Source organism: Seriola lalandi, unplaced genomic scaffold (genome assembly GCF_002814215.2).
Source record: "Seriola lalandi dorsalis isolate HSWRI2012SDOR001 ecotype SW California unplaced genomic scaffold, Sedor1 jcf7180002054314, whole genome shotgun sequence".
Lineage (NCBI taxonomy): Eukaryota > Metazoa > Chordata > Actinopteri > Carangiformes > Carangidae > Seriola > Seriola lalandi.
Genome location: NW_019524867.1, coordinates 854,551 through 871,733, shown reverse-complemented (window position 1 = coordinate 871,733; position 17,183 = coordinate 854,551). Strand labels below are relative to the sequence as shown.

The following is a 17,183-nucleotide window of genomic DNA, read 5'->3' as shown; positions in this document are numbered from 1 at the left end:
CTCCATCAAAATTATTTAGCTGCCTAATTAAAGTTAGATTCATTTACGATCTACTAACCAATACATCAATGTGGAGACAAACTGATATGTGCTTTGTTCGGCATCATAAACTTCACAGATGAAAATCAAAACCAAAATTAAAAGCTATATAATTAAAAAAAACCTTATCGCCTATTATCACCTTCAATTTACATGCAAAGTGAAATCAATAGCATTATTAGACCAAAAGACATTTGAGTCTCACAAACAAAAATGAGGAAGAGGGACTGGCAAATAAGGGTAAGATAAACATTCTAAACCTGTTTTCATTATCCACCATTATTTTACACCATTTGAGAGAAATGTGATGTGTTTTGTGCTGACTGAGTCTGTAGCCCAGCTTGATGGCAGACATTCTGAAAAATTAATCAATAAAACATATAAAGTCCGGTCTCTGTGTGTCCTCAGATTTTAAGTTGAGGTGCACTAAAACAACTATACAGTAAGTCTAAAACAGCCACACTAACACTACTACTAAATAAGCCACGACTTGTACTGAGGCTTAACACCAACTTCAATAATAACTCTTGCTATTTTATTTCCAAACAAACGTAAGAAAGAGACTTTTCAAACTAATTAAAGAATTAATAATATAGGGGCCTGAGTCTCCACTGTAATGAGCAGTCCTGATAGTGTGGCCCTCTCTACAAACTAATTGCCTTTAGATTAAATAATTCAAACAGAAATACACTGATTGTCCACACCAGTGAAAAGTTTAGGTCACTAAAAACTGAGAAATCATGTAAATGTAATTGGAAATGGACCTTTGTCAGGGATTAAGAAACTGGTTAATTTACAGCTTTCCTGCAGCGATGGAAGTAAATGAAGCCTTGAAAGTTAATGCAAACAATTCCTACAGGTGCCCCAACTTTTGTTGATGACGTAAAAAAAACCCTCTAGCTGGAAAATGGAGGTGCTTCCAAACTTTTCGCCCATAGTTTAGGTGTGCATCATTGAAATCTCCCTCACTCTCTAGTTGCATCTGTCAAGGGGAGACAACTTGATTGTTTTCACCCCTGTCTGTCAGTTGGTTTGTTTGTTTGTCAGCAGGAGTTTGATATTGATACTGTACATTGAGTCTAGTAACGTCATGTAAACCCAGCATAGCTCCGCCCATCCTCACCCTGAGGTCTAATCAGTCAGGTTAATTGAAAACACCTGTGCGGGCATGCAGGACTCCATCTCTCCCTCTCTGATTCTTTACATGACATTTATAATCTCGTTAGTGTTGCTAGATTGAATTCAGGTTTTGTTGAACGAATCCCATTACCAGTAATATATCAAGGGGGCTTAAAAAATCTCACACAGATGTCAACAAAATGAGTTTTGTTGGTGTGTCATGGAGTGATCAAATGGTTTAAGCCTCACTTCAGACATAAACAGGAATATATATGTGGTTCTTTTGCCTTAGTGATAAGTGATGATAATACTGATAAGCCTCTTTTTTTTTATCAATTAAATCATCAAAACACCTCCTAAATCATCCAGAGCTTCAGTGTGGTGGTCTACAGTGTGAACTGACTGTTTGACATTTTAAAGTGTCGCCTCTGACTGCGTTGGGCTAAATTAAGCTCTTAGCTCAGGTGAATAATTCATTAGAGGAATGCCACAATGGTACAGAGCATTGATGTGTGGTTCCTTGATTGATATTTTACTCTTCTGTTCAGGCACCTTGTCCTCGTTCTGGAATATCTCACTGTGGGTGGCGCTGGGGGTGTTCACTGCATTACTTCCCGTCTTACCCAAGCCGTGGGGCATCCTGTTCTTCCTGGTCTCCCTTATTCTGCGTGCCATCTACACAATGGGCCTCGGTCCTGCTCTTTTATTGCTGGGTACCGTCAATGTGAGTAAAGGAAGATTTGATCCAGTGTTGTAGAAAGATATGTTCATTCTTGCCTCTTTATACATCAAAGCTGTTTACTTCTCTCCTTCTCTTTCAGCTGTTCAACAAGATAGTATTTCTTGTAAGTTTTGTGGGCAACCAGGGGACATTCACTCGTGGCTACAAAGCAGTTGTGATGGACATGCTGTTTATCTACCATTTGGGCTATGCCATCATCTGCGTCCTGGGCCTCTTTGTGCACGAGTTCTTCTACAGCTTTTTGGTAACAAAGCTCTTACACATTTCACTCCTGTTACATTGACACCGATTGATCAGCGCAGCGAGAAAGTCAATTTGCTGACGACTCACGGCTGTTGATTCTCCACAGCTGTTTGACCTGGTGATCCGAGAGGAGACGCTGCTCAACGTGATAAAGAGTGTGACGAGGAATGGCCGCTCCATTATTCTGACCGCCGTTCTGGCCATCTTTCTTGTCTACTTCTTCTCTATCATCGGCTTCCTATTCCTCAAGGATGACTTCCGCATGGAGGTGGACCGCCTTCCTGCACCAGGTCTGAACTCCTAAATTTATTAAAAGACTCTTAATCATTACAATCATTAATGTAAAGTAGATTTTACCTGAAGTATAGCTGGACTCCTATTGTGGCAAAATAACATATTTTATTAATCACGGGTCGTTCGGGCGTCCAAGTGGTCTAAGACAGTGACCAAGTAATTGCAACGTTGCTGCTTGTGGCTGCTCTGCTCCTGAATTAAACCTAAACATGTCCTTCTCATGCTCTCTATTACAGTGTGGGGTTTGTGAGTTCTTTTTCTGCCCTAACCTTATCTATAGCCCAGAGAACGTGCTGCTTAATAAGTTTAAAACTCAAGCGAAAGTAAAGATGACTGATACAGACTGGCAGACAGGGCAGTTGGTGGCTCTACATAAATCAAACAACTAAACATTTTGGACAGTAACTCTGGAGCTAAGGATCAAAAGATCCTTTGGCTCCAAATGAATCACTTTTATGACTTAATTATTTTGTTTACAAACAAATAAAAGAAATTCTAAATAAAAACTTTAAAATCAATGTTTGCCTATACAGTCTCCTAATAATAAAAATGTTGACTACACTCACTACAGTACAGTGTATATATACATACTCAGGCACATGTTTTGAAAACACTGTGGAGAGTGTGGGTGTGTTAATGAGCTCTGGCACAGTGCTCCGACGGTCAGGAAGACAACCTGCTAGCACATGTGCACCTGTTGCATAACCTGGTGGCCGCGCCATCCTGTGTTTTGCTGAATAGAGCACAGCAGACACAGCAGAGCAGTGGTGGGTTATGTAACCAGCTGGGCTCACGCCTGTCTGTCTGTTAGCTGAGGGGTGAGCGGAGACACAACCGGAGCTCCATCAAAGCTGAGGAGCACCCTGTCCACGCTGCCGCCGCCTCTGGCCTGCGGGCCCTGCGCCCTACCTCGGCCCTCCTGTCCCCACCACACTTCTTCTTCTTCTTCCTCCTCTTCTTCCTCTGCGTCTTGATTTCCTGCCCTGCCCTCTGTTGCCCGGCCCATCAGGGAGGAAGGCCCTTTTGGTGACACTGTGGCCTATGTGTACAGTTCTCCCTCTGCCCGTCTGCCGGAGCTGATCACACTCAAGTATAGCTCCTCTGCTGCTCAAGGCTTTGCCGGTGTGCAAATGATTTGTTCAGGTTTTTTCAGCAACACTTCACCGCCCACCCAGCAGCTGCTGCCTCAGTTTACATAATGTCTGTCTATATCTTTCTTGCTGATTTTATCACTGCTGACGAGAATTTTTGGGAAGCAGTTTTAATGCAAGAGCACAATTTAATCACATCCTTTCAACTGTAAATTCTCAGTGCTTTTATCAGTAATCAATTACACAATTTTTTCCACTTTTTCTCTTATTTTCTTTGTAGGAAAAAGGGATTTACTGAGTAACAGTGGAGTTACTGAAACATGTATGAAAGATAGCTGTCCTCTTCCAACACCCAATTCTGTTCCTGGTAAGTTTTATTTTATTTTATTTTATTCAAATTTATTTTATCTTGTTTTGTTTTTGCTTTACAACCTACCTGTTATGGAAATCACTGTTGAGTGGACAAAATTTAAGATTTTCCGGTTTGTGGGTGTGAAAGTGACCTTTCTGGCAGTAGTCAGTTCCTGAAAGGTTACTCACAAACACACACACACACACACACACACACACACACCACACACTGACACACTCACACACACTGCCATATACTGTTTCACGCATACACATTTGGAGGCATGCACACAAAAAAAAAAAACTTGATGAGGCAGAGGGGGTGACTCACACTCCTGTTTGTTCTCTTGCGTCTCCATGGATCACCTGCACTATAGGGGCACACACGTGATCTCATCCACATCCTTCAACTCCTCTTTGTCCTCAGCAGTCATGCTGTGCAAGTCATTTTCCTATTTACAGCACTGTACATGTACATTTCATATGTGATATAAATGATATCACTTTTCCTCATAGGTTATAGCGCTTTAATTCTTTTCATTTTTTTCTGTTTTATCCTCACATTTGTGATGAAGATATCCATTTGATCTTTCGTCACACTATTATCAGCTGTTCCTATGAAAAAGTATTTTATTATCAGTCAGCTGTAAAAGTCAGCTGAGTGGTCATTTTTTTTTACTTAGGTCAGACTGTATTTGAATAATACAAGAGTTTGTTTTTCCTGAACTTGAACTTTTTGAATGTTGAACATTTCTTTAAATCTTCCACACCCTATTTAGTTCAATTTGACTTGTCTCATTTCAGTCAAATTCAGATTCATTGGTATGGAAAATCAAATCGGAAGGTTTGGTTATGAGTTATATAAATCTAGTCGATTCTTTGGTTATCAAAGTAATGAAAAGGACAGAGGGGCCTTGAAGAAAAATAAGAAGTTCAGATGTACAGTGGAGACCAATCTTGTGTAATTTTTGGCTTATTGGATATTGATTCATTGATTCATTACAAAGATATTAAGCTGCCATTACTGCCCATACAATCTTGAATACTACTGATGTATTTTTTCTATTTTTCTATTAATGACTTCTCTGTTTTATTGTTTGTCACTAGCCACTCACATGTTGTTCTGTGTGTGTTTGCCTTGTTATAGAAGAAGATAATGGGATGGAGCGAGTGTGCGACACTCTGCTCATGTGTATAATCACAGTGTTGAACCAGGGACTGCGTAATGGAGGAGGTGTGGGAGACATTCTCAGGAGACCCTCCCAAAAGGTAAAAAAATAACCTTAACATTAACAAATGAATTACTGTGTTCACTCACAGTTTAATCCGGCTTGAATTATATTTGATTTTTTTATTTATTTATTTTTTCAATTATGCATTTTCTCCATATGTTATCATCCAGGAGCCTCTGTTTGCTGCTCGAGTAGTTTACGACCTTCTGTTCTTCTTCATCGTCATCATCATCGTTCTCAACCTCATCTTTGGTGTTATCATCGACACCTTCGCTGACTTGAGGAGTGAGAAACAGAGGAAGGAGGAGATCCTGAAAACCACCTGTTTCATCTGTGGTGCGTACAGCCATGTGGTTCACACGGTACTGTATGGACATGGGAAGTGAGAGAGCAGTGTTTATAAATCGAGCTAATGTTTTTCAGGCTTGGAAAGGGACAAATTTGACAACAAGACGGTGTCCTTTGAGGAGCACATCAAATCTGAGCACAGCATGTGGCACTACCTTTTCTTCCTGGTTTTGGTGAGGGTGAAGGATCCAACCGAATACACCGGCCCGGAGAGCTACGTGGCTCAGATGATCGCGGTCAGTAGAGCAAACATACATACAGGACACACACAGGAAATGGTCATACACAACTGTTGTAAAGCAGTTTTAGCTACAATGAAGTGCTTTTTGTTTTTTGTTTTTGCAATGTGTGCAACAACAGTATAATAATTTAGGAAATTGGGACTCAACTGTTTTAAGATGGCTGACAAGCACATGAACACACCCCAGCCTGGAGGATTCTGCTCATTATTCCATATGGAACATATGGACAAACAAACACATTCATTTCACACCCTAATTCATATTTTGCTGGCAAGTCACACCAGTCAGCATACAGATGTCTTAGTGTTGGAGTCTCAGAGATGTGCAGCCTTCCTCAGTGAGCAGACTTCCACAGTATGCTAGAGAAGCAGACGAGACTGAGCCTCTAGGCCTGTGCCAAGCATCCCAATTTATTCTCCTTCCCCCTCACTGCTGGAGAGAGAGATGGGTCTCTGTGCCTAGGTAGTCTTCACTTTGCTGAGCTCCTAACCTGCTGGGACACAGTGTGGTTAAATAGTAATTAAACCCAATCCAGGTCCATTATCATCAATGCACCAACTTGCTGCACTGACACACAGACAAGAAGCTGAAGGATGTAAGGGCAACCAAAGGTGTTGCCGTTAGGTTAATGGATTCATATGAAGCCTCTGAGCACAATGGCACATTTTGTGATTAACATTCGGCCGTGATCGGCATAAGAATGGTTGCATTATAATGAACAATTTGCATGACAAACAGGTGACAGACATCGAATTAATATGCATCAGCGGGTCTTCCAACAGGTCGACTCTCTGATGCCAGGCCAAGGTATTGCTGTGTGATGAGGTAATGATGAGTCAGGAATATATATTAACACCTCCTAATATGCTGCAGAGCAGAAACACACGCAGGAGGGTAACAGACTCAAGCTAAAACAACTTTTTTATGTCAATTTTGTTTCCTCATGCAATATCTAGCTGGTACATATAAACTATATTCTTTCAAGAGTCTCTTAAAATGGTACAATATTACAACAACAACATTAAGATTAAAGGGTATGTCCTGTAATCAACTTCACCTACTTCAAAGGTAAACAGAGAAGGAAAGCAGTCCTTAAAAGAGTCATAATTCCAACAACACGTAGTATTATTCATAACTTTCTTGTCAGACCAGTGTGTTTTTCAGCTTGTGGGTTTCATCACAGTCAGTACAAAGAAGGTTTAAATAAAATAAGTATAGAGAAAACTTAAGAGAAACCCTGTGATTTCGAACAGTCTGTCACGAATTTAGTTTAAAAAAAAAAAAAATTTAAATCATGGTGATGTGGTATGCAGTATAAACAACATACAGTGCAATAAAGACAAAACAACAGCACACAGTGGAAATTAAGTGCAAAATAAATGACTTCAGCGCATTCTTAATCTGTCTTTGGTTAGTCAGCCAACTTTATGGAAGTCACAAGTCATTGACCCCACATTGACAAGAAGCAGAAGACGCTCTCCAGATGCAAAAAGAAACCATTCATTCTCTGCATAAAAGGTGACAAAAGATGAATAAATGTGTAAAAAAAGTGTACATTTCAAGGAACTTTAGAGTCAATACCTCAACCTGCTCACACACAGTAAGTTAGAGTGGATGAGGCAGCATTGGTGCAAGGACAGAAGCAGCAATGGAAAAAACAGCTGAATTATAAAGTAGAGGAATCCATGATGTTGATCTCTGCAGCAGTCTGCTCCACACCGCAGACCAGGGGAGGGTTGGACTCGGCCGTTTAGGTAGGAACAAGTGTCAGTCTGTAGTCTGGGGCTCCACTTGTTAAGCTTCATCTTTATTCTAATCTCCTGCACTACTGCACTACAGTTTTGGGGTGACAACTCAACATGAAACTCCATGAAACTACTCTGCCCTCCCCTACCCTTGTTGGAAAAGAGCTGAAACTTGATGACCTGAAACACACACACACACACACACACACACACGCACAAGCACACACACAGACCCTGACACAGACACTCATAATGAGTGCATCTGGTTTGGTAGGATAGAATGATGTGGTGCCAAGCAAAAGAGTAGGATCGTGTTACACTGACTGTCTGTTCTGTTGCTCTGTTGTGCATGTGGATGTGAATCATTGCGCTGGTGTTTGTGTGTAAAATTATGACAGCGACTACAGGCCTAGCAGGTACTGCAGCAGCCACAACGCTGTTACATAACCCATCTCAAGTGGCCTGCTAATAGCTCAGCCCTGCATGGCACGTGCTCTCCTGTCCCTGTCTCTCTCTCTCTCTCTCTCTCTCTCTCTCTCTCTCTCTCTCTCTCTCTCTCTCTCTCTCTCTCTTTCTCTCTCTGTCTATCACACACACACTGACACAGACTCACTGTCAAATCATGAACCCTTCATTTACTTGAGAACACACATGTGGCATGTCAGGAACAAAAGAAGCAACAGAAATGTTGAAAAACAAGGGCAGAGGTCAGATTGGGTTTTATTAGATGTAGAAGGTCTGTTGCTTTTATAAAAAGTGCTTAACAGAACTGTGTGTGTGTGTGTGTGTGTGTGTGTGTGTGTGTGTGTGTGTGTGTGTGTGTGTGTGTGTGTGTGTGAGAGAGAACGTGTAGTAAATACAATCTATCTGTGTGCTGTGTCATTGTTTTTCTGCTGACACTCCTCTGTATCTTTGAGGTTGTTGCTTACAAGTATTCAGCTGTAGCATCCAACACCTGGAACTCCACTCTTTTAGTTTAAATTCCATTATTTACATATAAGGTTAATAACATGTAGTCCAACTAGAAATACAGAGATACAGGGATTTTATGTGTTTTTAATTCAACACTGTACAATTTTTCTTGAGGTATGATGAGAATATCGCACATTAAACACCTTATTTCATAATAGATCTTTCATAATAAATTGGTTTAATGATTGTTCTGCCTGTTAAGATTATCACAGCCCTTATTTCTCCTTGCCAACAGTCAAGAAACCCAGAGGAGAATTTAAAATTGTCCATTAAAAAGGAGAAAAGCATGGAAAAACCTCATATTTTGGAAACTGTTACCATCCAGTGTCTGGGGTTTCAATTAATAAATGACTAAAAACTATTTTCTGTTGATCACCTAATGGATGACCACCATCAGTTTTACTGGATTGCTCTGTTAGAGAGGTTTTAAAGAAGATTGACATGCGGTAATTGTGTAAGTGTAGATGATTAAAGCAGGTTTGAGAGCACCCATAGTGGATTATCATATTGTCACAGGGTTGCATTTGATTTCATCTCAAAAACGATCAACGAAGTGATGGCTAAATGTAATTGTTAATTAATAATAAATTTGGGACAAGCCTTGCTGAAGTTTGACTGTGGTGTCTGACATCAAAGGTTGTTCCCACAGTCTTTTAAAAAACGAAACGAAACACCAACCTGACATTTCTGGTTTGCGTTGCCGCTTTCTGCTCAGCTCAAGTACAGTATAAAAATGTGTTTGTGTTTGAAACACAGCAGCGGTACGGTGACGACAGAGGAGCGAGAAGCACATGAATGTCTGTAAATTCACGCTCATTGAGGTGTTCAAATGGATCAGTGAAGCAACACTAAAGCTTGAGTCATTCAGACAGTGCGGCTCGGCACACAGTGGACTACTGTGCAGTCTAATGAATAGCAACATTGGTGGGATGATTCAGATTCTGTCCAGTCACTGTTTAACTTTTATGTCATTACGCTAGTGATGGCACTTCAACCTACATGAGCGAATGTATATAAGAGGATATTGTATTCACCCTTAGTAACATGTCTTAGGTCTCTTTATTGAATATTTGAGGTTAGTTAATCCATCAGATATGGATGACTTGGTAAAACATGCATCAGATAGTCGTCAGTTTCAATGATTTTGAAGACTTGTCTTTGAGCTCACAGTGCCCTTTCTGTGTTTTTGAAATTGTGAGAAAGGAAACTGTTCTTTTTATGGCCCCTTGATGCCAGAGGCCCAAATTAGTCCAGGACTTTCATGCAAGCTCTTATAGAATGACTCGATTCATACTGTGTAGCTTAGCACCCATAATCGGTCTAACTGCTTCCTGTGGTTCGCAGTGGAAATAGTATTCAAAGAAGGGAAATTAGTCAAAATGTTGAAAACAAGTACAATAAACAAGTGTAGTAACTCTTCTTTTTTTATGAGAGTAATCTGAGTCTGGGATGCAGGTATACATGTACCTGGTTAAATATGATAACTACAAATGTGGCAAGTGGCAGCCACTTCTGTTTCAGAAACAAAATGTCTCACATTGTTGCATTTTTCAGTGTAAAGAGGTTTTAAATGTTTCATATCAGGGAAGGTGCCTAATTAAAAAAAACCCTTAAGTGAAAAAAGACTAATAATGTACAAATACACAGAAATCTTAGTTATATATAATATATATTTTCCGCCCCTTCCTCCAGGAAAACACAATAAATGCATTTTTGTTTTTTTTAGCTTAATTTCTTGGTCCTGCTCTTGAGTCCCAGAGACACAGAGTGAATTAAAATTGGTTCTGGAATCCCATGATATGTCACAGCCATTAACGCCTCACTCAGCAAAGTGTGATAAACTCATTAATTGAAGAAACAAAAACAAATAACCCACACACCCCACATTCCTCTCCATCCTCAGACTCCACTCGCCTCATGTCCTCTTCTCTGTCCCCAGCGTCTCACACTCTGAGTTTTTCTATCCTTCCAGTCTATTCTTATGTAAGAGTAGGTGGGAGAATACCTCACTCCTCCTACTGGACTTAATGTGGTGCCAGTCAAATCCCACTCTCAGCACCTTTTAAGTAATTTTTATCAGAAGAACTGGCAAAGGAATATTACATAAGATTAGCTGATGGCTGATGTCTGTCTCTGTGAAACCTGTCTCGCCTTCAGAGCATGTGTGTTGTAAAACACACACTCTGGCACACAGTCTGCTATGTACATATCCATGCACATGCACACCAACAGTACACACACCCACACATGTACAAACACAGACGCATTTAAGTCCATTACATAATGGTATAGGTTCATTCTGCTCGTTGTTTTTTCTCGTGGCTTTATTGCAAAAGATTCGCTCTGTCCATTGCGCTATTGGAAAAACAGAGAATAAACTAAATGTCTCTGTTTTGCATGTTAGCTTGCACACACAGGCACAGGAATAAATAACACTATACTCCCAGCTGTATTCTTGATAGACGACAGTGACTCATCCCCACATCAGCCGTGTTTATGGAGTGAGTGAGAACTGAAATGCAGTTACTGTTCATTTAGTGTATAATTGCTATCCACAGTATCCATGAGACAGCAGTGCTACTTAAAAATCCTACACTGTCGAGCGTTAAATGGAAAGCAGCTTCCATTCTGATGGAATGATTAATATTAAACCTCCACGCCTGTCTCCCGCTACCAATACCTCTCTGTTTCTTCTCCTGCTGCAGTCTGGCTTTAGCGCTGTTGTGCTCCGTGTATGTCTATGCAAATCTTCCATGTCGCTGTCAGTGCCAGCATGCTTTTGCTGCCGTCTCTTTGACCCACTGAGTCAGCTTTATCTCAGCCTTTTATCCCTTTCACCTTTCTCACTGTTTTCTCTCACATCTCATCTCTCCCTCTCTCCTCCCAGGAGAAGAACTTGGAGTGGTTCCCCCGAATGAGAGCCATGTCTCTGGTGAGCAGCGAGGGAGACAACGAGCAGAACGAGATGCGCTCTCTGCAGGAGAAACTGGACAGCACTGTCACTCTGGTGGCTCAGCTCTCGGGCCAGCTGGCTGAGCTCAAGGAACAGGTAGAGTGCCACTTCAGGCCATTTTTCATGCTGTGGTGGGAAAAGCTCCGGTCTGAGCGCTGTGGTAGTCTGAACTGAATGCAAAAAAAAAGCAAAGTCACATCTTGTTTAGCTGTACGCTGTTCAGGCGACTCTAGCACGTGGACTGTGCTGACCTTGAGACTCCTTTCACCTAAAAACACCCACAGGGCAAAGGGTCACATGGTCACATTACACCAGCACTCTCATTTTGCTACCCATCTCTGCACTGAGTTCAGGATTCTAGATGGATTCTATCAGAGCCGCGATGCTCCTGAACGCAGCACGACAGGTGACTATCACGTCAGCGATCAGCGCGACTCAGAGCCTCCAGTGAGCCTCTGGCTGTTTGGATGACTAGCTCTGCTGCTGCAGTGTGACTGATCACTCTCATCACCTGCCTCCCCTGCATGTGATTCCAGTCACAGGCCTGTCCTTGTTCCTCTTCTGCCAGATGTGTGAAAACAGCTCCTGCCAGGGGAGAATCACACACTAGTACACAAAACATCAATCTCTGTCGACCTCAGCAAGCAGTAAATCTGTAACATCTCCCTTCTGGCCGGGACCCCACATGTAACCCCTGTAACAGCCAAGTCTGTTTGCTGCTGAAGTTCCCTGGAGGAAGACACAGAAGCTTTATCTCTGAATCTGTAGCTTGGGTCAACTTCAGGTCATTTATTATTCTAATGCACGTCTACAGTTGTCCATACTGACTAATATGTAGTCATGGGATTAGCCAGGATGTTGCTCTGAATTTATGATAAACACAATTGTTAGCGTACACTACAAGAGGTGAGTGTGTTTGTCCAGATCTAGGTGAGGCCCAACCACAGCTTTCCAGTCACAAGGGGAGGCCTACAGGTCTTACACCAGCGCTGAACTCTGTTTCTGCTCCAGCTCCTCCCTCATTACAATCTCTGCTGACTTCAGCACTTTACACTATCACAGCTGAGATTGTATTGTGTGTGTGTGTGTGTGTGTGTGTGTGTGTGTGTGTGTGAGTTCTGGGGTTCTTCAGAGCGTAATCGGTTTCCTTTAATATGCAGTTTATGGGTAACAAAACCAGTGGCCTTCATTTGTGACATCAACACTGAAACTACTGCAAATATAATGATGAGAACTCACAAGCTTCCTGCCCACATTTACACAACATCCAATGTGCAGGTAGTTCTGCACAAAAACACGCCCACACATGACAGTGTCCTCTAATTCAGTTTCCAAGGAGCATTTTAGTTTCCAGTCATAACAGCGCTGAATAAATCAATTTGCACACAGCAGTGGAAAGGATTTATCTCTTTTATAATATTTTGGTAAAATGCTGAAAAGGAAATTTAGAAATAGACAAAACGGTCAGAATAATTGTTTGCACTGTTTAATGCAACAGGAGATTTAGAGTGTCACTTTACCTGCACTCCAAGTATAAAATAGATAAATATTCCCCTCTGGATTGTAATGATCATGTCCAAACATAGTGGGAACCTTGTGTTTTGCATAATAAAGTACCTACAAGAGCAATAACAGCACAGGCACAAGCTTGCATATCGTGTATGCTAGGTGCAAAATTAAAAGCCACTCCAGGTTGATGTTTTTTTTTTTTCTTTCTCTCTCTGCATCCACCACAGATGACAGAACAGAGGAAGAACAAGCAGAGGCTCGGATTCCTGGGTCCTCCTCAGCCCAACCATCACATCCCGGCCCACTGAGGAGCTCAAGGTTCATACAGGGAACAGTGACACGCCTCTTGAGTGCAGGCTTGCAATAGAAACCACACAGAAATACATTCACATAAACTCCAGCTTTAAAGAGCAATATATGTACTACTATTACTGATGTCAAATCGCAAGAGGCCAGCACGACATACATAATGCCTGTTCTACGACACTAACACTGCCTTACTGGATACATAATGTTGCCTTATGTGCACGCTCGGCCACTAGGAGCACACTTTATAGGCCGTCTGTGCACGCTCTGGTATATAGAGGAACACGTCTCTGTGAATGATTGGCCAGACACGGCACACATCTGCCAGTGTAGTGTTAGTGTGCCAGACAGAGATCAAGGGAAATGTTATGGTAAGGTTAATGGTGAAGTGCTGTCAAGTCTGCGGATGGCCACGTCTCAGCTTTCGTTATTCAGCTGTCTCTGTGCTGACCGACCAGCCACACAGAGGTCAGTGATTGGTTGTGAGGACAGAACCGGGGGGGGGGGGGGGGGGGGGGGGGTTTCTTGCATCTCCTGCTTGCCTCCAGGGGAAGAGGATGTGCACTAAAATCAAGTATTCTCACTTTTACCTTTTTAGATTTCTGATGGTATTTATAAGAAAATGTTCGGTTCATAAACTGGAGTATTATTTTTGCATTCTGGAAAAGGATTCATGCTGCCTTACTCATTAACTTTTATAAACAGTAAATTGCAATTACTGAAAGTGCACTTTTTCAAAACAAAAAAAAAAGGGTAAAAAGTTAGCCTGTAACTGGAAGGGTTTGTTAGTTTGGGGGTATTATTTCTGAAATGGTTTGTGTTGTGTTTAAAGATGCATCCACACACCATTTCAGTTGCCTTTTTACAGATTTCTACAGAGTTTATAAGTAACAGAAATGTGAATAAAAATAATGATTACCTGTTCAAAACTTACTTGAAATTTCCTTTTAAGTCTAAATCTTATATTGGTACATAATGTAGTGCTGACTGAAGATGGTAAGCTTGCAGTTCTTTGTTACAATATGAACATCCTCATGTCTATAGAGATGTCAGCTAATACTGTAATATTTACTGTATCTGTTCATATCATCTTCATCTTCTACTGTTTCTTAAAGTTTTTTTTTTTTAAATCATCTTTTCTTGTCTCTCTTGGACTGCAATTGATTGTTAAATCTGAACTTGTGTTTTAAACTTGCACAAACGAACGGCAGATTACGAGTGCGTGCACTTGACCGTAGCTGTCCTGTGACACTTTCTGTTAAACAAAGTGTATAGAAAAATGTATTTTATGTGGTCAGATGTTGTAATAAATGTGTAACAAGACTCAATGGCGCGCTTTGAGTCAGAAGCTTTCAAGCAGAGTTTGCCTCAATCCTTGCTTGTTGTTGGGGATGAATGAGTACCATCCCACATTCACCCTGACCCACTCTGCACCCACTCACCCACGCACTTGGTGTTTCACACTTGCGCTTTTCCATGAAGGGAGCACAGGACCCAGGAAAAGACCTTTCTTCATTCAGACAGCATCATATTTCAGCTCATGCAGCCCGGGTAGTCGGCTCATATTAAAACCAATGTTAACAGATGATTGTGCGCGGCTTTACTTTAGCTCATTTTATCATTTCATTGAAGCTAATTAATAGTTTATATGAAACATAGAGATTAAATCAGACTCTAACCTATTTAACCTTTGTTCTCATATCAGTCTACTTCAAGAGCCCTGCTGTTATTTTAGTTTAATATTCTTTTAAAATAGAATTAAGTAATTAAAATACAGAAATAAGAGGTAAGGCCCATTTTCGAGAACAACGATATACAACCAGTAGTTGGAATTATAAAGTAGCCCAACTAATTTGACAAAATAGAAATAATGATTTGAGTAGAAAAATATGTCCATATTAAGTCTGCAGGGTACACATTGAGAGGGCGTAAAATGTAGTTAGCAAGGAAAGAAGTCTAGACAGTCAGTGAAAGCAGTGGCTATATGGTAGAAACAGCTAAAATTAATGGATAAATGGTCGAATAGTAAGCTGAAAATAATAATGGATAATGGCCATGGTTCTGCCACACATGAAAATTTAGAGTTCACTTGCTCAAAGCAATTGTCCAGGAACAATATCGGTTTCATATAATAAGAATACATTCGGTTTAAAATCATTTCAACTGAACACCTTTCAAACTTGATGGATAGTGTTGATGAAAGGCTACTTGAGTTCATCTGACAAGGCTGTGGAGTTAGTCAGAAAAAAACAGCTTGCGAACCACTGATCTTGAAGATGTGAAAAAGAAGCGTCTTAAACTACTGTCATTGAGTGCTTCTCTCTATTCAATAGGTTGTTTTCTTCCTTTGCGATGCAGCATGTTTATCCATAGAGAAATGAAATTCCTCTATAGGCATGTGGCATTGGTTGTAGTCAGACCTGTCAACCGCACATCCATCCACATTGTTGATAATTTAACACTTTTTTATTTATTTATTTCACTCTTTGTGTAAGTGGATAATTCATAGCTGTTGCTGGTTGATTGCCTGTATGTTTGTGCTTGTGTAACATATTTGAGATGATAAACGAATCACAGAAAGGCCTCAACTGGTCTTTTATCCCGTCCTGTCATTTACCCTCTACAGAGAAGCCCATCCTTCTTGGCTTCAGTTCGCTGTTTACGCTGGCAGGCCTGCATTTGCTCCTGCTGCCTGTGACAGCCATTAAAATTAGCTCACGCAGCGCCATAATGGTGAGCAGCTGTCACTGCGTAGACAAGAACGGTAAAGTGCAGCATTACTGGAATGTAGACAGGGAAGGGAGGGGAGAGGATAATACCAGGACCATCATTACTGTCTGGCAAAAGTCTTCTTGCTGTAGTGTGACACCAAACAAACATGCACTGCTTCCTAAACAGACCGTTTTATCAGCTGAGATTTATGTAATGACCATGGAGGAGAAATCATCAAACTTCGGGGTACACTTACCAGAAAACTTTTCAAATTACTTGAGGAAAATCATCTTAAGATAATGTCATTCTCTCGCTTCACACTGAACCCTTTTTAACACACGTGAGCAATGTGTTATGTACTTTTTGAGCACAGCCTTAGACACATTTGGATCACAGTCATTTTTGAGTCTCTTTGCAAACCACAGTCAAGAGTCACGTGCTTAGCCTGTGTGTATTCAGTAGTGAGAGTGAGAAAACACCCAGAGAAGGTCAATAAATACAAGGCAACGTCCCAAACACCTCTGTGGCTGGAAGCAGTTTGAGTGAGTCAGGCACTTTGACTTTAATGCTCTGCAAGGTCCACACCAAAATGAGGGAAGATTAAAGCTATCAATTTAAGCTAAGCCATATATTTAACTGGATCTAATGTACATGCAGGTATACATGTAACATTGATATTGCTAGTTGCTTAATTAAAATACTGGATGAGAGTTCACTCTGTTGTTTTCAAGTTGCAGTGAATGTTGATGTGATTTGTGTCAATACACATATTGATCTTCTGTCTTCTGCTGTCTCCTGTAAAGACCCACAGCAGCAACAGTGGCTAGATATTCAGTGTTTTTTTTTTTTTTTTTTTTTTGTTGCTTTAAAAGGTCAAATGACCACGCATAAAGTTGCTACAGAGTGAATAGGAGGGTGGAAGGTCCCTCCTCACTGTCATTTTTATAAATAAACATGCCCCCGTGATGACTGGCATGTGACTTCCTGTGTCTGGCTGTGAGATTGAGCCTTTGTAGTCACATGACGCATCAACATCATCACACTAAACAAGTAGACACGGAAAAACACTGCGAAAAGGGCCTGCCCTCCGTCACGCTTAGCTGCAGTGTGTACAGAGTCAGCTTATACAGGGTGCGAAATGATTCATTAAACAGAATTAATAAATCATTCCCGCAATAATGCAGAAGTTATTTTAATGTCCCGGTGATTCTCTGCTAACTGTTATTCAAAAGAGCTCCATCATCGCTGACACAGTGGTGATGATGTTTCTGAAGTTTAAAAAGTG

The 17,183-nt window shown here is 41.0% G+C and overlaps 1 protein-coding gene across 1 annotated transcript in view; it reads left to right on the top strand.

Moving 5' to 3' along the window:
• itpr2 (inositol 1,4,5-trisphosphate receptor, type 2) overlaps window positions 1-13,691 on the top strand; it is a 54,278-nt gene extending 40,587 nt beyond the window's left edge. Inside the window, exons 49-57 of the mRNA XM_023406692.2 lie at window positions 1,707-1,882; window positions 1,980-2,144; window positions 2,250-2,433; window positions 3,809-3,895; window positions 5,027-5,148; window positions 5,282-5,447; window positions 5,535-5,695; window positions 11,306-11,467; window positions 13,108-13,691. Coding sequence (XP_023262460.1) covers window positions 1,707-1,882; window positions 1,980-2,144; window positions 2,250-2,433; window positions 3,809-3,895; window positions 5,027-5,148; window positions 5,282-5,447; window positions 5,535-5,695; window positions 11,306-11,467; window positions 13,108-13,188 — 1,304 coding nt within the window. The 3' untranslated portion in view covers window positions 13,189-13,691. The remainder of the gene's footprint in view (window positions 1-1,706; window positions 1,883-1,979; window positions 2,145-2,249; window positions 2,434-3,808; window positions 3,896-5,026; window positions 5,149-5,281; window positions 5,448-5,534; window positions 5,696-11,305; window positions 11,468-13,107) is intronic.
• Window positions 13,692-17,183: the final 3,492 nt, after the last annotated feature.